The sequence below is a fragment of the Copadichromis virginalis genome, linkage group LG23 (assembly GCF_057382275.1).
Source record: "Copadichromis virginalis isolate Kocher_CV1m ecotype Utaka linkage group LG23, C_Virginalis_male_GT1.1, whole genome shotgun sequence".
Lineage (NCBI taxonomy): Eukaryota > Metazoa > Chordata > Actinopteri > Cichliformes > Cichlidae > Copadichromis > Copadichromis virginalis.
The window spans coordinates 12741743-12760375 of NC_140639.1; the positions used below are offsets into that span (position 1 = coordinate 12741743).

The following is an 18633-nucleotide window of genomic DNA, read 5'->3' on the forward strand; positions in this document are numbered from 1 at the left end:
TTAACATACTAACAGGGACTCAGAAGGAATGAGAACTAGCTTTACAGGTATACATAGTTACTCAACAGTCACCACAGATATGATGAGTCCCAGGGACGTCACTAGGTTTTAAGGACAGGGGGGGCTTAGCCCCCAAGAGATGCACACGATATGAACGAACGTAGTGAATGAGCACAAAATTTCACAAACAGAAAACAAGACTGAGAAATTGTTTTCCTACTTTTTTGGACAGATTAAACATCCTAGGCCACCAATAGATCTATTGTTTTATTTCAGTCTGTTTTATAATACAGTACAACAAGAAAACAGAAGAAATGTGTTTGCTGCATCAATAACAAGAAAAAAACTGAAAATAAAAAAATACATCATTTTTATGGCTGCAATCACCAGTTACTTGGTGGGTGGAAGCATCAAAGAATGACGTCTATTTAAGTGACGTCTATTTAAGTGCTATTTATGACACTATGTTTGCACTGAAGCACCGCAGCAATTTCCTAATGTTGTAAACCTGCTCAACATTTGGCAATAAACCCCTTTCTGATTCTGATTCTGATTAAGAGTGGCAAATCGGTCAATCACTCTGTTGTGACTCAGATGCTTTTTCATGTCTTTTTCAATAGACATGACTGCAAGACCATGAAGTCTTTTCTGACCCATTGTTTGACGCAGCCAGGAGTGCAGCCGACGCAGTGCAGCCGACGCAGTGCACTAAAGGACCTTTCGCACGAGCAGCTGCTGACAGGCACTGTTAGGGCAACTTGGATGGTTGCCTTCAGAGAGGGAAACATGTCTGAATCGAGGAGGTTGTACACAGACAACATATTTTTGGGTGGACATCCAGCCTCTGTTTTCCGGGTAAGAAAGTTTCTGGCCACCAGAACCTCCTCTTTTTTCAGGTCAAGTCTATAGTGCTTTGCAAGTTCATTCAAGTGTGGTTCACTCAAGAAGTTCTCAGATTTAGGACTGCATGCCTGGATGCCTTTTAGCAGCCCTGCGTCTACACTGCAAAATCTTTGATCAAGCTCGCCAACCATCCGATTCACACAAGGGAAAAGTAACTTTCTTTTCAATGTGTCTGAGTTGTTCAATTCAGTGCGTGAACCCACAGTTGCCTCCAGGACAAAATCCTCCATTTTCCTCTGCTTGTGCCTTGTCTTGGCACCTGGTTCAGGGATACTGTGGGTGTTACACAGGGCCTTGGTTTTCTCATACAGCTCTGTAGCAAATGCATCTGAGTGTTTGCCCTTAAGTGTCTCACACACAGCTTGTTTGCAGATAAAAGCTTCTGCCAGGTCTAAAGTCTCTTTCTGCAGGAATTTGTGGAGTCCTTCGGTTACAGACAGAAACATCAGTAGTGCATAGACTGCTGAGAACTTGTAGAGCTTTGCTCTGAGACCAACAGCTATGGGGGATCCAATTGCAAAAAAAAATTGAATAAATAAAATAAATAAATAAATAAACACCAAATTATTTAGGGGGGCTTAAGAATATTTTAGGGAGGCTTAAGCACCCCTAAAATAGGCCTAACGACGCCACTGATGAGTCCTCCATACTGTCACTAGATGGTGCTGAGGTCTCAATATTAAAGCAGCTCTAACCCTCATATTCTCCTCAAATATTACTATCATAGGCAATGGTTCACATACAATTGTGAACCAACATCAGTGAAATAGTCAGAACATGGAAATGTTCTTGTCCAGCAGTCAAGTGTTTTGTCTGCATTACTGTACACATGATGTGCAGAGAGTGTGTGCATGCTCCTTGCAGATATATCTCTTGCATTGTGCACAGGTCTTCCTAATCTTTGAATCACTCCTGGTGGGACAAACCTGGCACCTGCCTGTGGTTTGTACCACTGGAAAATTTGGGCTGAGACTTTTCTTTCTGTTACTTTGCTTTCTGTTAAGTCTCCTTTTCTTTGGTTTTGCATTTCTAATTATTTCTCCCGAGTCCACATGCTGGCTTTCTTTATGAGCTTGGCTCTCTGCTTCAGGAGAGCTGTGGTCACTTTACTCATAAGGAGGAATCTCCATAAAGGTATCAGTCTCCTGCTTCAGTCCAACCTGCTCGCCCTCATGACTTCTACAAAGTTCCTCCTGTTACTCTTTAATCTGTGGAGGCTCTGGGCCATCCTGGTCCAGACTGGAGTTCCTCTCCTGCTGGTCTGTGAGAACCTTCTCCTCGTAAACATGCTGCTGTTAGAGGTCTGAAAAGACAAATACAGAATAAAATGGCAGAAAACAAACATTTGAGGAATATATACTGTTCTGAACCATTAGCAGGTGGCTCACATTTACCAGTGAAATTTAACGTGCACATATGTGACCAATTATTTGGGCGCTGATGCAGATGATGGTTTAGTCATAAACCATCATCTGCCAGTGCTGACATCATTACTCCAGTGCAGTCACCTTCTTGCCTGCCTTCTGTGAGCTAATCAGCCTTTTAAATCTCAGTGCTCTTTTGACTTTCTGCCTTTTACACTCTCATTGTGCAACCACTGAACCTAGCCATGTGGGAAGGCACAAGCCCATTACTGCCACCTAATGGACTGGAGTGTGGAGAGAAGAATTGCAGGGGGAAAAAATCAAAAACTATATTCTTTCCATCAATTTTATAATTTGAAGATACTGATATAACAGATTGCAAATTTTCTGTGTTTCCTTCCTTGTGCTGGTAAGCTACGGTGAAACTTTAGTTTTGGTCAATTTCTTTCAACCAGTCTCTGGATCTTTTGAATATGAATATTTTACATTAAAGTTGATCTATAAGTCTTGTACTACTATTCCTTGTGATATTCTTTTTGATTTTTCCTTTCAACTTGTGCTGCAGACTTGGATCAACAGACCACATAACAAGTATCATTAATCATTATTTTAAATAATATGGTTTATTTGAAGAGTTTCAGTCAGGTTTCAGAGCTTCAAATAGTTTTCTTCCTATTCAAAAGGGAGTTTTTCCTTCCCACTGTCACCAAGTGCTTTGTCAAAGGGGGTCATATGATTGTTTTATGTATTATTGTAGGGTCTACCTTACAATATAAAGTGCCTTATTGACTGTTGTTGTGATTTGGCGCAGTATAAATGACCTAGGTTTCGTTGTGCCTGTGGCTGTCAGTCAAAGCAGACAATTGCAATAGTAGGCTAACCTTTTTGTAGCTCCATAATTAAACACTAATAGTGGCATTGGGGTTAGCACATACAAGAAAAAAATCTAAATTTAAAGTTATTAGGTCTTCATACCTTCAAGGTGCAGAACAAATATTTCACTGGCAAAAAAAACATTTTTTTCCATTTGCTTTTATGTGCATTATCATACCTCACGTTATTTCATTCTTGACTTTGTTTGCTTTGGGCTTCTCTATTGTGTCACCCAAGTAGCTTCCTGACTGCTCTTCTCCACTAAGCTGTACTGACCTGGAATATGCTAAACTGCATTTTATGGTAAAAAGATATTTCTGTCAGACTATGGATGACTTATGTGGTCTGTTATTATGATCTACCTTTCCTTCCTTTCATTAACCACAATTAACACCAACAAACATGTCAGGAGGAAGCTGGTTTATTTTTTTGTGTTCATTATCAGCAGCAACAGCAGCAACACGAAACGTATTCATTTATTTCATAACCAAATCTCATGTGAGGTATTGTGTCTGTGTGTGGGAGGGCTGAATGGAGGGGTGAGGTTGTCTTATCAGTAGTAAATCAGACTTTTTTCTTCTGAGTTTTCAAGTACTAGTGCAATAATGTTTGGACAGCAGTGGCTGTACTATTGACACAGACACTAATGTCTAAAATGTTAAAATAGTAGCCTAAAAAGTAAAATCCCGAGTCCTGAGCTTTTTTATCTGTATACATTTTATTACTGGACTGTTCTCAAAGAAATGATGAGAAAAGTGGAAACTGAAATGTCAGAAATGTTCCCGCAAAACTGGGTGCATCAAAATGTCAAAGAGCTAGGCCAAAATCCAAATTAAATGTTGATATTTATAATTAGGAACATGTATAATTGTGCTTCAGTTGTGCTGAATAAATGCTCTTCATGGGATGTAGTTGTAGGAGTTCTGGGTCATATAATCTGTGACAGAAGGAAACCAGTCTTTGGTGATAACCATAAAGTATGTGAACCAAGGGTAGAAAAGCTCTGGCTGCCTTGTAGATCCCGTAATGATGATGTTCAATGCAGCATCTGTGGCGGGGTAGACTGGTACAACAGTGACGCCCCTAGGATAGAGAAAATTCTTACACTTAATTCAAAAATATCTCAAAATACACAATGTCAAATATTTCTGCATACATATATTTGACTAACCGGACTTTCTCCATAGCTGAGTCGGTATCAATGAGACCGAGTGTGCAGACAGAGATGGACACGTTGCTCTTCTTCATAGCCAGCTCATGACGAAGAGACCCAAAGAACCCGTTCAAGGCAAATTTGGTTGAGGAATATGGCGCCACGAAAGGAGAAGTTATTTTACCTGTGAAGCATCAACAACTGTTAGAGTAGGAGAAGCGTCTTCAGTAGCTTTCTTGGAGCTTTCAAACACTGTCAGAACTGGTTACGACGGGGAGTCAAAGTCCATTTTAAACGCATTAGAGAACTGCTCTTTTGCTCAAGCCTGTGTTTAATATTGCTCTTGTAATCGTCTGTTATTGTATATGATTCACAAGTTTCTATTCATTTGTCTGTACTGAATGTCAGTTGTTTGGTTTCTTCATTTGTTATATTGCTGTGTGTTGTAACTTCTGTTTCCCCTTTGGCCATTTCAAATCTCTGAGCTCTGGAAGTCCAACTTTTCATCTTTTGGTCTAGTTTAGCTGTTCTCAAACTGTGTTAAGGGGCTCTGCTGAGGGGCCCAGCGCCACTGCAGAAGGGAAGGTGGGCAGGTAATGAGCAGGAAAAAATAACCAACTTGATGCAGGTAAAATACTTTTCTTAGAGTTTGCTGATTCTAATATACTGACCTTTAGTTCACTTTTCAACTTTGGTCACTTTTATTCTAACAAAGCTTCTTTCAACTGCTCCCTGAATCACAAACCACAATGGATGGTTTTGGAAACTGTACTTCTTAAAGTACTTTTATTGCACCATGTTCATTCACTCATGAGCTGCTGTAACATGAATCAAATGGCTGAATTGCCACCTCAACATCCAGTCAAGTTCTGTAGAGTCTTGCTAATGACCTACTAATTTTATTCAGGTGTGTTGCAGCAGGGACACATTTAAAAGTTTCAGGACAACAGCCCTCGAGGACTGGAGTTTGACAACTGTGCTCTAGGGGAATACCCAGGCATTCCCATGGTACCCAATAGATCTAATTTCTCCTGTCATACTTGTGTGTGCCCTGAGGCCTCCTGCCAGTCTGACATGCCAGGAGAGGTCTACTTAAGAGTTCTACTTAAAGCACATTGTAAATGACTGAGGTCCTCACCCTATCTCTAAGAGTGAGCCCAGACACCCTGTGAAGGATACTTTTTTCAGCCACTTGTATCTGCAAATCTTATTCTTTTGGTCACTACCGCCAGCCCATATAAATAAACGAGCATAACAAGGTAGACTGACCAGGAAATCGACAGCTTTGCTTCTGCGGTCAGCTTTGTGGTCACTTTCATGCTTCATATTCCTCAACTTCCTACCAAAACTTAGGCTCCTTCCCCATTAAAGATGTCCCCACGTCCCTTACAGCAAAAAAGCCAACAACTAGACTATCAGTACTTGTGACTTTGACTGGCGCCCAATCCAGAAAACACTTTCCCTCTACAGATTCTCCTGCAGATAGTTGACCCATGGTACAATAGACCTTTTGGGCTTGTTTTAGTTGAGCTCCACAAGAATTTATGGCCCAGCCACCTGGTGCACACAATCAAGCTCCAGAGTGGCTTATTAACTCTTGTCATCATAATACATTAAGTTAATCTTAATTACTGTATTACTGTACTTATTTATCAGTTGCAGTAGAAAGTGCCTTTAAAAAATGTCAGTTTAATTGTATCTGGTGGGTGAAAGTATTAGGAGGTATATATGTGTACACACAATTTGTATTTGATAGTTTGTCATCATCTGCATAAAAAAGTATAAAGTATAAAAATGCTGAAGAAAAATAAACCTACCTAAGAGCGATGAGACAACAACCAGCGATCCTTTATTTTGCTCAAGGGAGGGCAAAGCTTTCCAGGCCATCTGAATATAGCTGAAGAAATTGACCTTCACAAAGAAACATTCATGAATCAGCATAGTCTCTCCATTTCCTGTTTTGAATGACCATCAAAATACTCAGTTACCTTCATCAGCCATTTGGTGTGATCCACATCTCCCTTCCACATGCTGAAGGGGCTAGGCCCAATGTGATTGAGGACCAGGTAATCCAAACCTCCCAGCTTCTCCAGAGCATAATCCACCACTTTGTCAGGGTCAGCCTCATTCGCCATGTCTGCTGCTATATAAAAAGCTTTCTGGGCTCCTAAACTCAGACATTTTTCTACTACCTAAAGGCCAAAATTATTAAAAATGCACATGGTTAGTTAATTGAGAGAACTACAGAATGTGTCTATTCATAACTGTCACAAACCAACACAAGTAAATGGCAATTTATGAGCAGAATTTCAACAGTTTATTACGTAAACTGACCTGCTGTAAGACTTTCTCCCTCCTTGCTGTGATAACAATTTTGGCTCCAAAGCGGGCATAATGATACGCCATTTGTTCACCAATACCTGTACTGGCCCCAGTCACCAGTACCCTAGCCCCTTTGAGAGAATCTGAAACAAAGGTTTACCGTATTCAACACGGAATGGAATTGTTTTAATACATGAAAGGTTAATAGAAACAACAAAAATATGTTATTTCTATTAGTCAACAATAAATAGAGTAAATGACCACAGTAACTATGGCATACATTATTAATGTGTCTATGCATGCAGAAAAAGTTTTTAAGTGAACTTGATGACAATGAAATAGTTTCCCATATGGAAAAGATATATATAAATCTTATAAAGTTTGTATCTGTCTTGTGTGAAACTTGTATGAAAAGCATACAAGAGTGAAAACAGATATAAGATCCCTTGAAAAATTATATAATGAAACTTGTATGTTTTGGATACTTACTAAAACAATATATGAAAGTAATGAGAAAGTGGCCACTTTCATGAGTAAATCATATAAGTTTTTACTATTTCTTTTCCATATGGGTTAGTTTATCTAGAATCATTCTTTAGGCAGATATAAACCCTAAAAAGATAAGATAAGCTTAGCCCTCCATATATTGCTTCAGGTCAAAGGGCATTGGAAACTTTTCCATCTTGAGAAATTGCAAAATGCATACTCTTCATTTGGACTAGTAAAATGCTTGGATATTGGATATTTATTTATTTCACCAGAATTTCCATGCTGTATTTTGTTTTTGAAGGTCCCATATCACTTGTTTGTTGCTTTAATTCTTTGCCTGGTGCTATAAAGATTTAAATATCCTGCAGGTTTGAAAATTTTCACTCCCCATGCTGGAGAATGGAGCCATATGTCAGTACCGTTTTCCCCTCAAAGGTTTAGCTAAATGTGCTATCAACTGCATGTTCTCTCTCTCTTATTCCACTTCTTATTCCCATTAAGGGTTAGGGTTCATGAAGCAGACATTCAAACTGCATTTTATTACTAACCAAAGCAAACACAAGGCATCTGAAACAAATCGTCCTGCGCTGTCGTACATTTGTGAAATATAGGCATTTAAGTAGGGCTGGGCGATATGACCCAAAATTCATATCTCGATATTTTTTAGCTGGATGGCGATATAAGATATATATCTCGATTTTTTTTTAAAAGCCATAAGTTAAGAACAAAAAGAGAGTTCCTAGTCACACTGTGTCCCAGATGTCACACGGGCACTTTTATTTACATACAGCGTAGATGTACATGAAGAAATTACTCAAAAATAAATTATCAGCATTTATTAAATAATCATGGTCCATAAATAAAAGAAAACAATGTTGTTTTTGTGCATAACAAAAAGCTCACAATTGTGCAGTCAAAATGTAAACTAATAGACGCTGAGCATAATAACAAAGAGACAGATTTCACAGCTGCACCACGTCTCTGAACAGGTCCTTATACACACACAGTACGTATCACTCCGCGAGGCTCCTCCTCGGTAGCCGTAATCCTCCGACAATCCATCAAGTGGTGCAGCTCCGTAGCTTAGCAAAGTCATATTAAAACATTTTTTGACAGATTGCTGAGCGCTGTGTACCACATAAAATCGGTTCGCGGTCAGTAAGCACAACCAGAATTCATACATAAGGCGCACTGTCGATTTTTGAGAAAATGAAAGGATTTTAGGCCGTGCAGCCCCTCCTGGCTGCATGTCGTTAGCGCGGTTAGCTCGCTAGCGCGGTTAGCTCGCTAACACGTTGACGCCGTCCAGCCCCACGCACGGTAACTCGCTAACGGAGATATTCCGCTTTCATCTTGTCATTGCCTGCAGGTGAAGCTAAGGGGGAGGGGGGAGTTGTGTTCAGTGAAGGAGAGGTGAGGCCGAGTAACGTTGCGTAGAGACAAAAGTGGACGAAAGAGAGGTATACCTGCGGCTCCACAAGTATAATTATAACGTAACATAGACTATATCGATATAAACGATATTGTCACATCTTATATCTCGTATGAAAATATATCGATATTTTTAAAAAACTCGATATATCGCCCAGCCCTACATTTAAGCTTTAAAAAAATGTGGTATTTTATAAGGTTACAGTGTTGCAGAGTAGAGCACATGGGATATGCAAGTATACATAACACTAGTTCACTGACATGGACCGCATAATTTCATTGCTTGCGGAAAATTGACTCTACAGTGTGTTCTCAAAATGTGAATAAATGCTGGATTCTCTCTTTGGTAAGGCCTTGGTCACATGCGGAGAGCAGATTATTATCAATTACTCGCTCACTTTGTACTGTTTCTAATACATTTCTTGAACAAATCATTAAATTGTTACTATTACCTTTCCAAATTGGCAGTAATACACACCCACACCATAAAACTGCCTTTTATTTGTTAATAATGTGGCATGTATTCTATTATTTCTATAATTCTAATATGAATTGTTGGTTTCATTTTTTCAGATTTTATGTATAATTTTTTTTTAAATAGCAAAGTCTGACCTGGCATTTTTACTCAGAATGCTGATATCTATAGATATCTGCTGTTGTTTTTGTTGTTTTCCGGGCCTTCTGTACATTATTTTTTTTCAAGAATGTAACTGGTAATTTAAACATTCCTGTGGTTTCTGGTTTTATAGCTCATGTTTTTGCTTTTTCAGCCTTTGATTCCATCACTAATTCTTTGAAACCCATATTGAACATGCAAATTGATTTCTTGGACTCAACTTCAGATCTTTTATCTCCTTAATCTGGCTACACCTGACCATAAAGCCTCAAATTACTGGCCCGGGTGCTTTTGAGCTTCAAAAATCAAATCAAAGTTGACTGCACATGTATTAGATATCTATTAAAAACAGACTTCATATGTATAACAAACAAGAAAAAAAAAACAAGAAAATCCGTCATGATTTAATTCATAATAATTAGGAAAAAAATGACATAAAATATTGTAATTATGACTATAATAGTGAGGTGTTACGAGATACTAAGTTATAACTGTGACATAACCGAGTAGGCTATTTAGCTGTTTTCAACTTATACATTGCAAATCCATACCACGCATATGTATGGACCACTGTAGGTCCAACACCACCTAACACATTATTGTCTGCTGGACAAACCTGCATGCCTGCTGCAAGTTTGCAACTAAAAACAAACAAGTACTTTCTCACAATGACAAAGAACAGAGTTTACCAGCATCAAATCTGGGTGAAGTCCATTTGGCAGCCAGGAAAGCAACACATATACTAGCTAAAAGAATTTTTGTGACAGCGCCCATTATGGCAGTTTGGTAGCAACTGATCGGAAATGCTAAGCTTTAGAAGTTTCTGCCAACTTTCACAATCCCAGTTTGAGAAAACTAAGCCCCTCCTTCCACTTTGTAAGGGGCGGGGGTTGGTCAGATAGGTCTGCCCTCTTTCATGGACACAAATCATTTTTTTGTTATTTTAATACTTTTAAAAAAATCTATCTATTTTTTTTTTAATTTATCGAAGCGCCAAAATCTTTAATTTATTTGCCTATACATTTATAGTATATTGTTACTATTGCTACAAAAAAAATCAAGGCTGACGAATCTGCGCCTCTGAAATTACATCCGCCCTTACTTTTGAAATAGCAACTTTATTTACACAACGCTGGTGCACACGGATCATCAAGCAGGGTTGTCCTTCAGTACAGCTAACCAGCTAGCCTGATCTACGGCTCATTGTCGGAGTTCTCGTAATAACAGCTTCTTAAAGGAGAATAGACCGCGCTGAACGATGGCGACGAGGATTTGGCCTGTTATGAAGTTAGTATTTTTATTTCAACTCCCGCGGTTCCCTATACTATTACTGCTCTAAATGCTCTTATTGGTAATTAAGCTAACTTAGGCTAAGCTAGCTGTCAGTCATACCAGGTCATTTTCAGTTGATTTCGTTTTAGCTCCAAGTTTAAGACTTAAAATATGCTTTTCTTTATGGAGTTAAACTTGGGCTGATATATTAACTCTCTGAAATAACGTGAGCTTATGTGGGCGATTGTAAATTTCCCAACTATTAACTGCTAACTTGGCATCAAAGAATAATTTGTTGTTTACTTTGATAACAACGACGTGTGTCTGTAGTTTCAGTTTGCCCTGTTGGGAAATTGTGGTATTTCAGATTAATTGCATTACTGCATCTGTTCTTTCATTTCCAGACTGGCCACCAAGGTGACCATTGCAGGAGGAGCTGTCTATGTTGCCTATGACTCTGGTCTCTTGGGGAACAGTGAACAGGGCTCAGAGGCTCTGCGTAAGGCCAAAGCAGTAATCCCACCTGCCATGGAGGAATGGATGAAGTACTTTGGTGTGGAGGTAGAAGATGCACGTTATAAACAACTAGGTCTTCCTGGATCAGTGCCACTAGGCCTAATACAACAGAAAGTAAAATGGTTTTATAAAGTCGTTGCATTAAATGGATCAGTGCTGCAGACAGCAAATTTGATGACTTGTACCATAAATGTGTAGAAATTTCTTTTTGCTTTCTAGCCTTTCTCTTATGAGATCAGAAACGCTCTAATGCATACATAGTTACAGTACAATCATGACATCATAAACCTTTGTGAGGCATGTACTTTGATTCGTGGTAATGTATGCTGCAGACCTAACTAGCTCTGGAGCAGGTTGTGGTCTAGATTAGAGATCATCAGGTTGAAAATATAGTCAATAGCAATTCTTCAGATTCTCCTGTGCATTAAGTCTGGTAACTGAGACTTACCAGATTTAGGACTGAGACTTTATTAAAGTAAATATCTTTTCCAGCATTGCTGACCAAAGTGCTTAAAGTGCTCATGCTCTTTTAATACTACTGGACTGGCTGTTTCTTCCCACACACACTCACACCGCTCCTTTAGCTTCAACACTGCTGTTGCTTTATGTCTGTATTATTTAATCTTTTCAAATGTTTCAGATATCATAGTTGTAGCTTTGTAAGATCCGCCCATGTTTTTGACTGGTCGACTGCTGCCAACATCTATTTGAATACACTCCTAGCTAGATTGTTAAACTCTGGCTTGGCTTAGTCGATAAACACCTTTGTAATTCTGCTTATCTTGGTTCTCAGTGTTATTTTAATTGAAGTCAGATAATGGAAAGATATCCAGGGAATGCTGAAATTGCTTCATAGTACAGGTCCTAGTTCTGCTGACAAACCAGTTCAGGTGATTTATTCACAAACTCCAACAAGCAAGTTTTCACTTGAAACAGTGTATAAGTGCGTCTGCTCTTCATGATTTTACTTTAAAACTTGATTTGTTTATTTATTCATTTATTTTTTTTTATTACTGTTTTGCACTGGACAGAATAGTCGTATTGTCCAATTATAATAAACACTTTTCAAAATTTATTTACTTATTTAAACTTTTTATCTTTTTCTAAATCAGACCTAAGATAAATTAGACCTTACAAGGAGTGTTTTCACCTATACTAATAGAAAGTCTGTATACCAGCTCCAATATGTTGTTAACAGAAAATAATGCACCCTATCCCTCTTGTCAGGCTCAGCTTCCAACCATACCTAAGATTGAGTTCTCTCCTGTTGACGCGTGGAATTCTGGTAAGAATTCAATTATTTGTTCCTTTTTTAAAAAAAGCAAGGGTAAAAATTTGCTGTGGTCACAAGTTTGGCACAGACTTTCTTTTGTGTATTTCACTTGTTACATGTAGTAATAGTTTTAAAATTGTTTGGAGGCAGTAGTCTGTTTTAAAATAATTTTGGCATTGGTATTACTTTTGGTCTAGATCCTATATTGACCCTGATTTTTCACTATCTAAAACCTAAACTTCTCTTTTTTTCTTTTGTTGCAGGCGTACAGTGGACGATTTCAAATCTTTCTGAGGCCCCGACAAAAGCCACTGAATACACAAGTCAGGGGCTGCAGTACTTGAAGGACCTCACAAAGTGAACATGAACTCTCTGGACAGCCTCACATTATCAGTCCTTTTGACTTTTGCACTTCAGAATGACATTACTTCTTCAAATGTTGAACCCTGCCATAAGAATGATGCAACACACAACATCAAAGAAAACTGCTAGATTAAAAGATTAAAAGCAAGGAGGCTACTCTGCTGAATGGGTACTGTGGTTTTCTAACTGATAGTGGCCTTTGATGGGAGATGTACATAATGGGAAGGAAATTTTATTTTTAAGAAGGCAATCTTTCATTTTGTGTATACCTCAAAATTGTGTATACCAAATAGTTGCTATCGGCACTGTCCAGCAGAGAGTGTTATTCTGCCCTCACCTTGCCCAAAAAATGTTAAGAATATCTGTGTGTGTATATATATGCAATTTCACTATTTGTGAGCAATATATCAATCTTCAAACATCTTGTCTCATCTTTAGTTTGATCTATCAAGTCATATCACATATAGTGCTCGGTCGACAAAAAGTGTAAGACCATACAAATGTGCAAAAATCTTTATTAATCATGACAATAATAATGACACAGTTCACTGTTGATTCTGCTACAACTTGAAAAGAGGGGGAGATGACCTAAAGCGTGAGGAAGAGCACACGCAGCCATTTATGATCGGTTGACTCCACTGTACACGATGCAGACACACTCCACAGCACCGCGAGCGGCGATGTTTAGTGTCAACTTTTTTTTTTAAATCTAAATGTAAGAAAACATTACCCATTCTGCCACGTGTTATCACTTCTTCACATCCAAATAAAGTTTATAAACCTTGAGGCACTGATCAGATATGATGCATGCAGAAAAAAAAGGCAAAGGCTGAAAAGACTGAGGCCAGTTCAGCAACTACAACACGGTAACGAAAGCGAGATGACGTCCACGTGGCAAGCGAAGAGCCTTAGCTTCCCAAACATTGATTATGCCTAATCTTAAAATAAATTTCTGATCCCAGTGAAGCTCTTCATTGGATTTTTCTTTAAGTTTAGGACTATGTTTAATCCATGAGTGGGAAACTGGCTGCTCGTATTTGCAAGACTATGAGTTCCAAAGGGAGGAGTCGAGATTAGTCACTGAACAAATCAGTTGATTACAATCTTTAAATATTCATATTTTAATTAATGTACATTACTTTTTCACAAGAAGCTGGTGTGGCGTTTTAATGAGATACTCTTAATAAACTGAAGTAATCACAACAGGCAACATTACAAGTAATTTTACACAAGTTTCGTAGATTAAATACTGTCATTATGTACTGTAGCTATTTTTTTTCTTTTACATGCGTGTATCTTAAAGCGAAATTCTGCCACATTAGCATTTAAGGAAACACCGTTTGGGGGAAACTATTAAAGTGTACCATTACCTAAATATGTAAACTTTATACAATAAAGTGCTCCCCACAATGTCAACAGTGAGATTATACAACCAATGATAATGTGCATTATGTTTGACGAACTTTTTCAAACTGCATTAAGAGCACACACACATCACTAATACAAATTGATAGTTTTAAAACTTTGCTCCAGCTGTCAGTGTTACCACTTTGAAATGAGGACCAAATAGCAGCCTCCCTGGGCAAAGATTAATTAAGAGCACAGTCAGAGAAATGGTAAGTACAGTATTGCAAAATGATAAGCCGGAAGGCACTTTATGATATCAGTGGGATCAAATTCATATGCAAATTTAGTACTTTAATTACCAGCACAAACATGATACTTGCACTCTTGATGTTAGGATTTAGGGCCTGTGCAGAAACCTTCCTTCAAGGTCATGTTCAGCACGAATGGCATATGCAGCGTGCAGCCACTTCATCCAGCTATGAAAGCTGAAATACTTCACGTGGTGCAAAGGTGCAGGAATATGTTGGCTTTTAAAAAGAATTGGCCTCAATTAAGATGGTTTTACAATGCAACTTCCATTTATCTCTTCTGGTGTTAAGTTAATTTGATATTCTTTGATGAACACACACACACACACATTTGCATCTGCCCATTTCTTTTAATAACTACCTCAGTGGAAAACACCTAGTCCATAGGTGTGTGTCAACACTTATCGTCAATTTAGATAAGCCAACATAAAGTGCCCTTTGAAAGGAGATATTAAGCAGCTTCGTTAGTCACTGGAATTTAATTAAGAGGAGCACTTTTGGGGACAGACGTGAAAGTGCTGCACAAATGTTGTGCAGTGCAATCTTTGACTTTGTCCAGACTTTAAAGTTGTATTTAAAGTAGAGCAGCAACAACAAAACAAAAACTTTCTCTCTGCAAAACAGCCAAGCATAGCAGTGCTACAGTTATGCTGTGCATACAAATAAAAAAAGAAAAAAGAAATGAAAAGAGATTGCACTGACTTCTGAACAATAAAGCATGTCAGCTATTTAACCCTGTCTAGGCTTTGAATAACAGATTGTAGCAATGAGTGGAACAGTAGCAGGTGGAGAGATGTCGGGGAATTAGATAAAAGTGTCCACTATCTCTAGGTGGTTTTGACAAGGTCATAGACATGAATATGAAAGTCATCGTCATATTTGATGTAGTAGACAGAGGGCTTGGCCGGGACCTGGTAGATGACCAGGCCTGTTCTTTTCACACCCTTGTCAGTAACGTACTCCACTTGTTTCCCAACGAGACTCTCCGTCTCTTCTCCTGGCTTCCTGTCTGCAGGCAACAGGTGCTTGTTTTCTGTGGAGAGAGGTTAATCATTACAACACCAAGATTATAATTACAGAAGAGATGAAGAGTAAAATAAAATCCTGCTGCTGGTGAAAGCTGTTGATAAAAAGAAAAAAATAATGGTGTCATTGTCATAATTTTCACAAATTAAAAAAAAACTTACTTTGTTTTTATACTTGGCTTTTTATACTCGTACTATAAAGGTCAAAGCATTTTGCATAAAGATCTCTCTATTTGCATTAAACTTCACTTGAAGTTAATGTGAATACCTATCTCTGACAAATCAGATGTGGAAATTTCTTCACATGCTGGAAATGGTCGTTTAGTGATACTATTATTCAATCCTTGGGCTTTATTTACACAGCATGGCAGCTATATTAGGTATCTGTAATACTCAAATTGAACTCAAAATACTTTATTTTAAGGGAAATAAAGTAGGGAAATGCTGCTCACTTCCTTCAAAACGCGTCATTCTGCCAGAGTGCTTCTGTAAGTAAATAATAATGGATTGCATTTATAAAGCGCTTTACAATTCCACTATTCATTCACTCTCACATTCACACACTGGTGGAGGCAAACCACAGTTGCAGCCACAGTTGCCCTGGGGCAGACTGACAGAAGCGAGGCTGCCGTATCGTGCCATCAACACCAGTAGGAGGTAGGGTGAAGTGTCTTGCCCAAGGACACAACAACCAGGACGGACGGAGCTGGGGATTGAACCAGCAACCTTCCGGTTACAAGACGAGCTTCCCAACCCCGTGAACCATGGTTGCCCCAAATACGACTGATTAGATGATGAACACAGACACCGATCATGTTTTTGTTTGTTTTTTTAGCTCACATGGTATTCATGCCCAACAGAAGAAAAATGTATCAAATGATCTTCAAAGTGTAAAATTGATTTATATACATAAAATGGGCCCAGTTTAACTCATTTCTAATGCCATAGGACAAAAGTGTTTATAAATTTTTACAGAAATTAGCAATACCTGCTTCAGGCAGAATCCTGAGGTCTCCTTCAGCATAGTCGTCCCACAGCTGGTACATATAAAGAACGGGGTCCTTTTCATAAGTAATATAATACCAGTTGGTCATAACTGGTGCTTTGGAGAGGACCATGCCTCTCCACTCATTCTTCTCTCCATCTTCCTTTTCAAATAAATGCTCCACCGCTTTGCCAACCAACTCCTCCGCCCCTGGAGGTGTCTTGACTTTATTGTTTACTGTGGAGACAGAAGCATGAAAGAGAACAATACAGACCCAGCTGTAACTCCAGAATCTGAAGTATGAACTGATCAAGGCAGACGCTGACTTACCAACTTTTTCTGACAACACTTGTAGGTTGGACACTCTCTCATCCTTGAACAGCTCAATGCCATAGACGCAGTCAAAGCCATCGTATTTCACCATGAAGAGGGAAGGATTTACACAAACTCTGTCAAGTACTGTGCCCTTCCATTTGCTCTGATTCCCCCTCTCACGCCAGTTATGCTGAATGCGGACTCCCAGAATGTAGTTGGGGTCTGGGGTTACTGCGTCACTCAGTTCCCCGCTGCTCCGTTTTCTGGTAGAAACAAGACGAAGATGCAAGTCTGTGAGCCTGAGCCTTACACACAGGTCCAACAACCTAACCTAATTTGCTCTTTTAAAAATGCACCCGAGTCAAAATACAGATAAGATAAGATAAGATAGAACTTTATTAATCCCTCGGGTGGGTTCCTCTGGGAAATTATGTATGTATGACCTTTGTCACATTTCTCAGCTATTTGTTCATTTCTGTGGCTTCCACGTGATTAAAACACTTGGGGGGTTTCTTGCAGTGACTTCTTTGTGACAACGACGGCACAATGTGACATCAAATACATACAGCAGACGCAGATCGACATACCTGCCCCTTTTCTTGGACATGCCTCCAGAAATGCAAAGGTTACTAATTAAGAGAAAGACAGGACAATTAGTTTGGCTGCCAAACTGACAAGCACATGTATGATGATTATACAGTAAGAGATGCCACACACACATATATTTATGAAACAGATGCTGCCTGTTCAACAGACGGACAAGTCCTCGAGCCAATGAATTTGCATGACGGAATAACTTCCTGGGTATTTATTGACACAACATTACCATAGAGGTCACTGTATACTAAGACAAGACTGTGTGTGTTATAGCTGACACCAAGCCTCCCCTCATCTTAGGATCACAAAGTCTAAACAAAACCGACTGACAACTTTGAGAAAAGCCGTTTCACTGCTATGTGCGAAATTACAGGATTTAATGTTAGAAGGTTACAGTGTGGCGCAAAGGACTCACCAAGTTACACATAAAAGCTGACTGGCAAGGCCATTAGACCCTTTACGTCACATGTACCCTACCTGTCCTGGACTAAAGCCAGCACAACGCCTCTGTAGGTTATCGGAAACAGTCTTAGCTCTACCTCAATGCAGATGTTACTGTAGGTAAGTGTAGGCGGACACATACATCCAGCACACTCTTCGTTGTCTCTAATGGCAGCTAGCAAACACAGCTAAAAAACTGTGTGTTTACAGCCTTGTTCTCTATGTGGAACATATTTTCATTACCTTTAAGCAGATTTCATATCAGCATTGTGCAGTTCGTCTGGCAGAGAAATGTTGCCACACACCAACCCGCCTATGTAAAATCTCGCGAAACCTGTGGGAAAGGGAAAGGAGGGGGGAGAAGACTCTATATCCCGTCAAGCCGTGAGTCACCAGAGCCGTAGAGAAGAATGAGAGCAGGGCGCGGGGAGTGATGGGAAATGATGTTTTGGTTTCCGCGAAACTGACTTTTTTTTTTTTTTTTACACAAAACATAAACAGTTTCAGACAGTGATTCGTGAATACTGTCAGCTCGTGTGTTTTAGAAATATGAGAAAGATAGCTACACAACACAGCCAACAAGCAGGAAAAATGAGGTCAGAATTTTCTATGACGCAGGAGTTGCCTATGGTTTCAATTAAAGGGACAGACGGTATTTGTTTTAGTTTTTTGGCGTCACTGTTTGAGCTGTGAGAGCATTTAGTTTGTAAAATTAGAATATTACTCTAAAACATGGGAATTTAAAGCTTACAACAATACTTTATAACAATAAGGAAGCTGTTTTAATTAGATGGACTTAAAATATTGTAAAAATAAATGTGCCGGCTTAGAATTAGGAGTTAATAGGTGTGGACAAATATTAGACACATGACAAGGACACTTGCATAGTGTGACCTTCATGTTTTGGGCTGCCTTAATCATCTGAATCAATCTTAGCAATCTTAATCTTATTTTAACATATGCACAGAGCAAGTAACATATATTCAGTATGATGTTATATAAGCTTTGTAGTGTTTCCCATAAAGCCATTACTAGCTGCT

The 18633-nt window shown here is 38.9% G+C and overlaps 3 protein-coding genes across 4 annotated transcripts; 1 reads left to right on the forward strand and 2 right to left on the reverse strand.

The window, feature by feature from the left end:
* Nucleotides 1–3545: 3545 nt before the first annotated feature.
* Nucleotides 3546–10015, reverse strand: LOC146680418 (hydroxysteroid 11-beta-dehydrogenase 1-like protein). Its single transcript, XM_085447886.1, has 6 exons — nucleotides 9841–10015; nucleotides 6628–6758; nucleotides 6282–6485; nucleotides 6111–6204; nucleotides 4312–4477; nucleotides 3546–4223 (listed from the first exon to the last, which is right to left on the reverse strand). Exons 1-6 carry the CDS (start codon nucleotides 9923–9925, stop codon nucleotides 4040–4042), a joined length of 864 nt encoding a protein of 287 aa, XP_085304012.1. The 5' UTR covers nucleotides 9926–10015; the 3' UTR covers nucleotides 3546–4039.
* A 232-nt stretch (nucleotides 10016–10247) lies between these two features.
* micos13 (mitochondrial contact site and cristae organizing system subunit 13) lies at nucleotides 10248–12996 on the forward strand. Of its 2 annotated transcripts, none has more exons than XM_085447890.1 (4): nucleotides 10248–10438; nucleotides 10828–10984; nucleotides 12167–12220; nucleotides 12470–12996. In XM_085447890.1, exons 1-4 carry the CDS (start codon nucleotides 10410–10412, stop codon nucleotides 12554–12556), a joined length of 327 nt encoding a protein of 108 aa, XP_085304016.1. In that variant the 5' UTR covers nucleotides 10248–10409; the 3' UTR covers nucleotides 12557–12996. The 2 variants fall into 2 exon arrangements, with proteins under 2 accessions (XP_085304016.1, XP_085304015.1); XM_085447889.1 differs by having other exon boundaries at nucleotides 10259–10438; nucleotides 12167–12224; nucleotides 12476–12996.
* A 77-nt stretch (nucleotides 12997–13073) lies between these two features.
* Nucleotides 13074–18020, reverse strand: LOC146680420 (spindlin-1-like). Its single transcript, XM_085447887.1, has 5 exons — nucleotides 17837–18020; nucleotides 17143–17184; nucleotides 16571–16818; nucleotides 16244–16477; nucleotides 13074–15263 (listed from the first exon to the last, which is right to left on the reverse strand). The coding sequence occupies exons 2-5, from the start codon at nucleotides 17160–17162 to the stop codon at nucleotides 15058–15060; spliced, it is 708 nt and encodes a 235-aa protein (XP_085304013.1). The 5' UTR covers nucleotides 17163–17184; nucleotides 17837–18020; the 3' UTR covers nucleotides 13074–15057.
* Nucleotides 18021–18633: the final 613 nt, after the last annotated feature.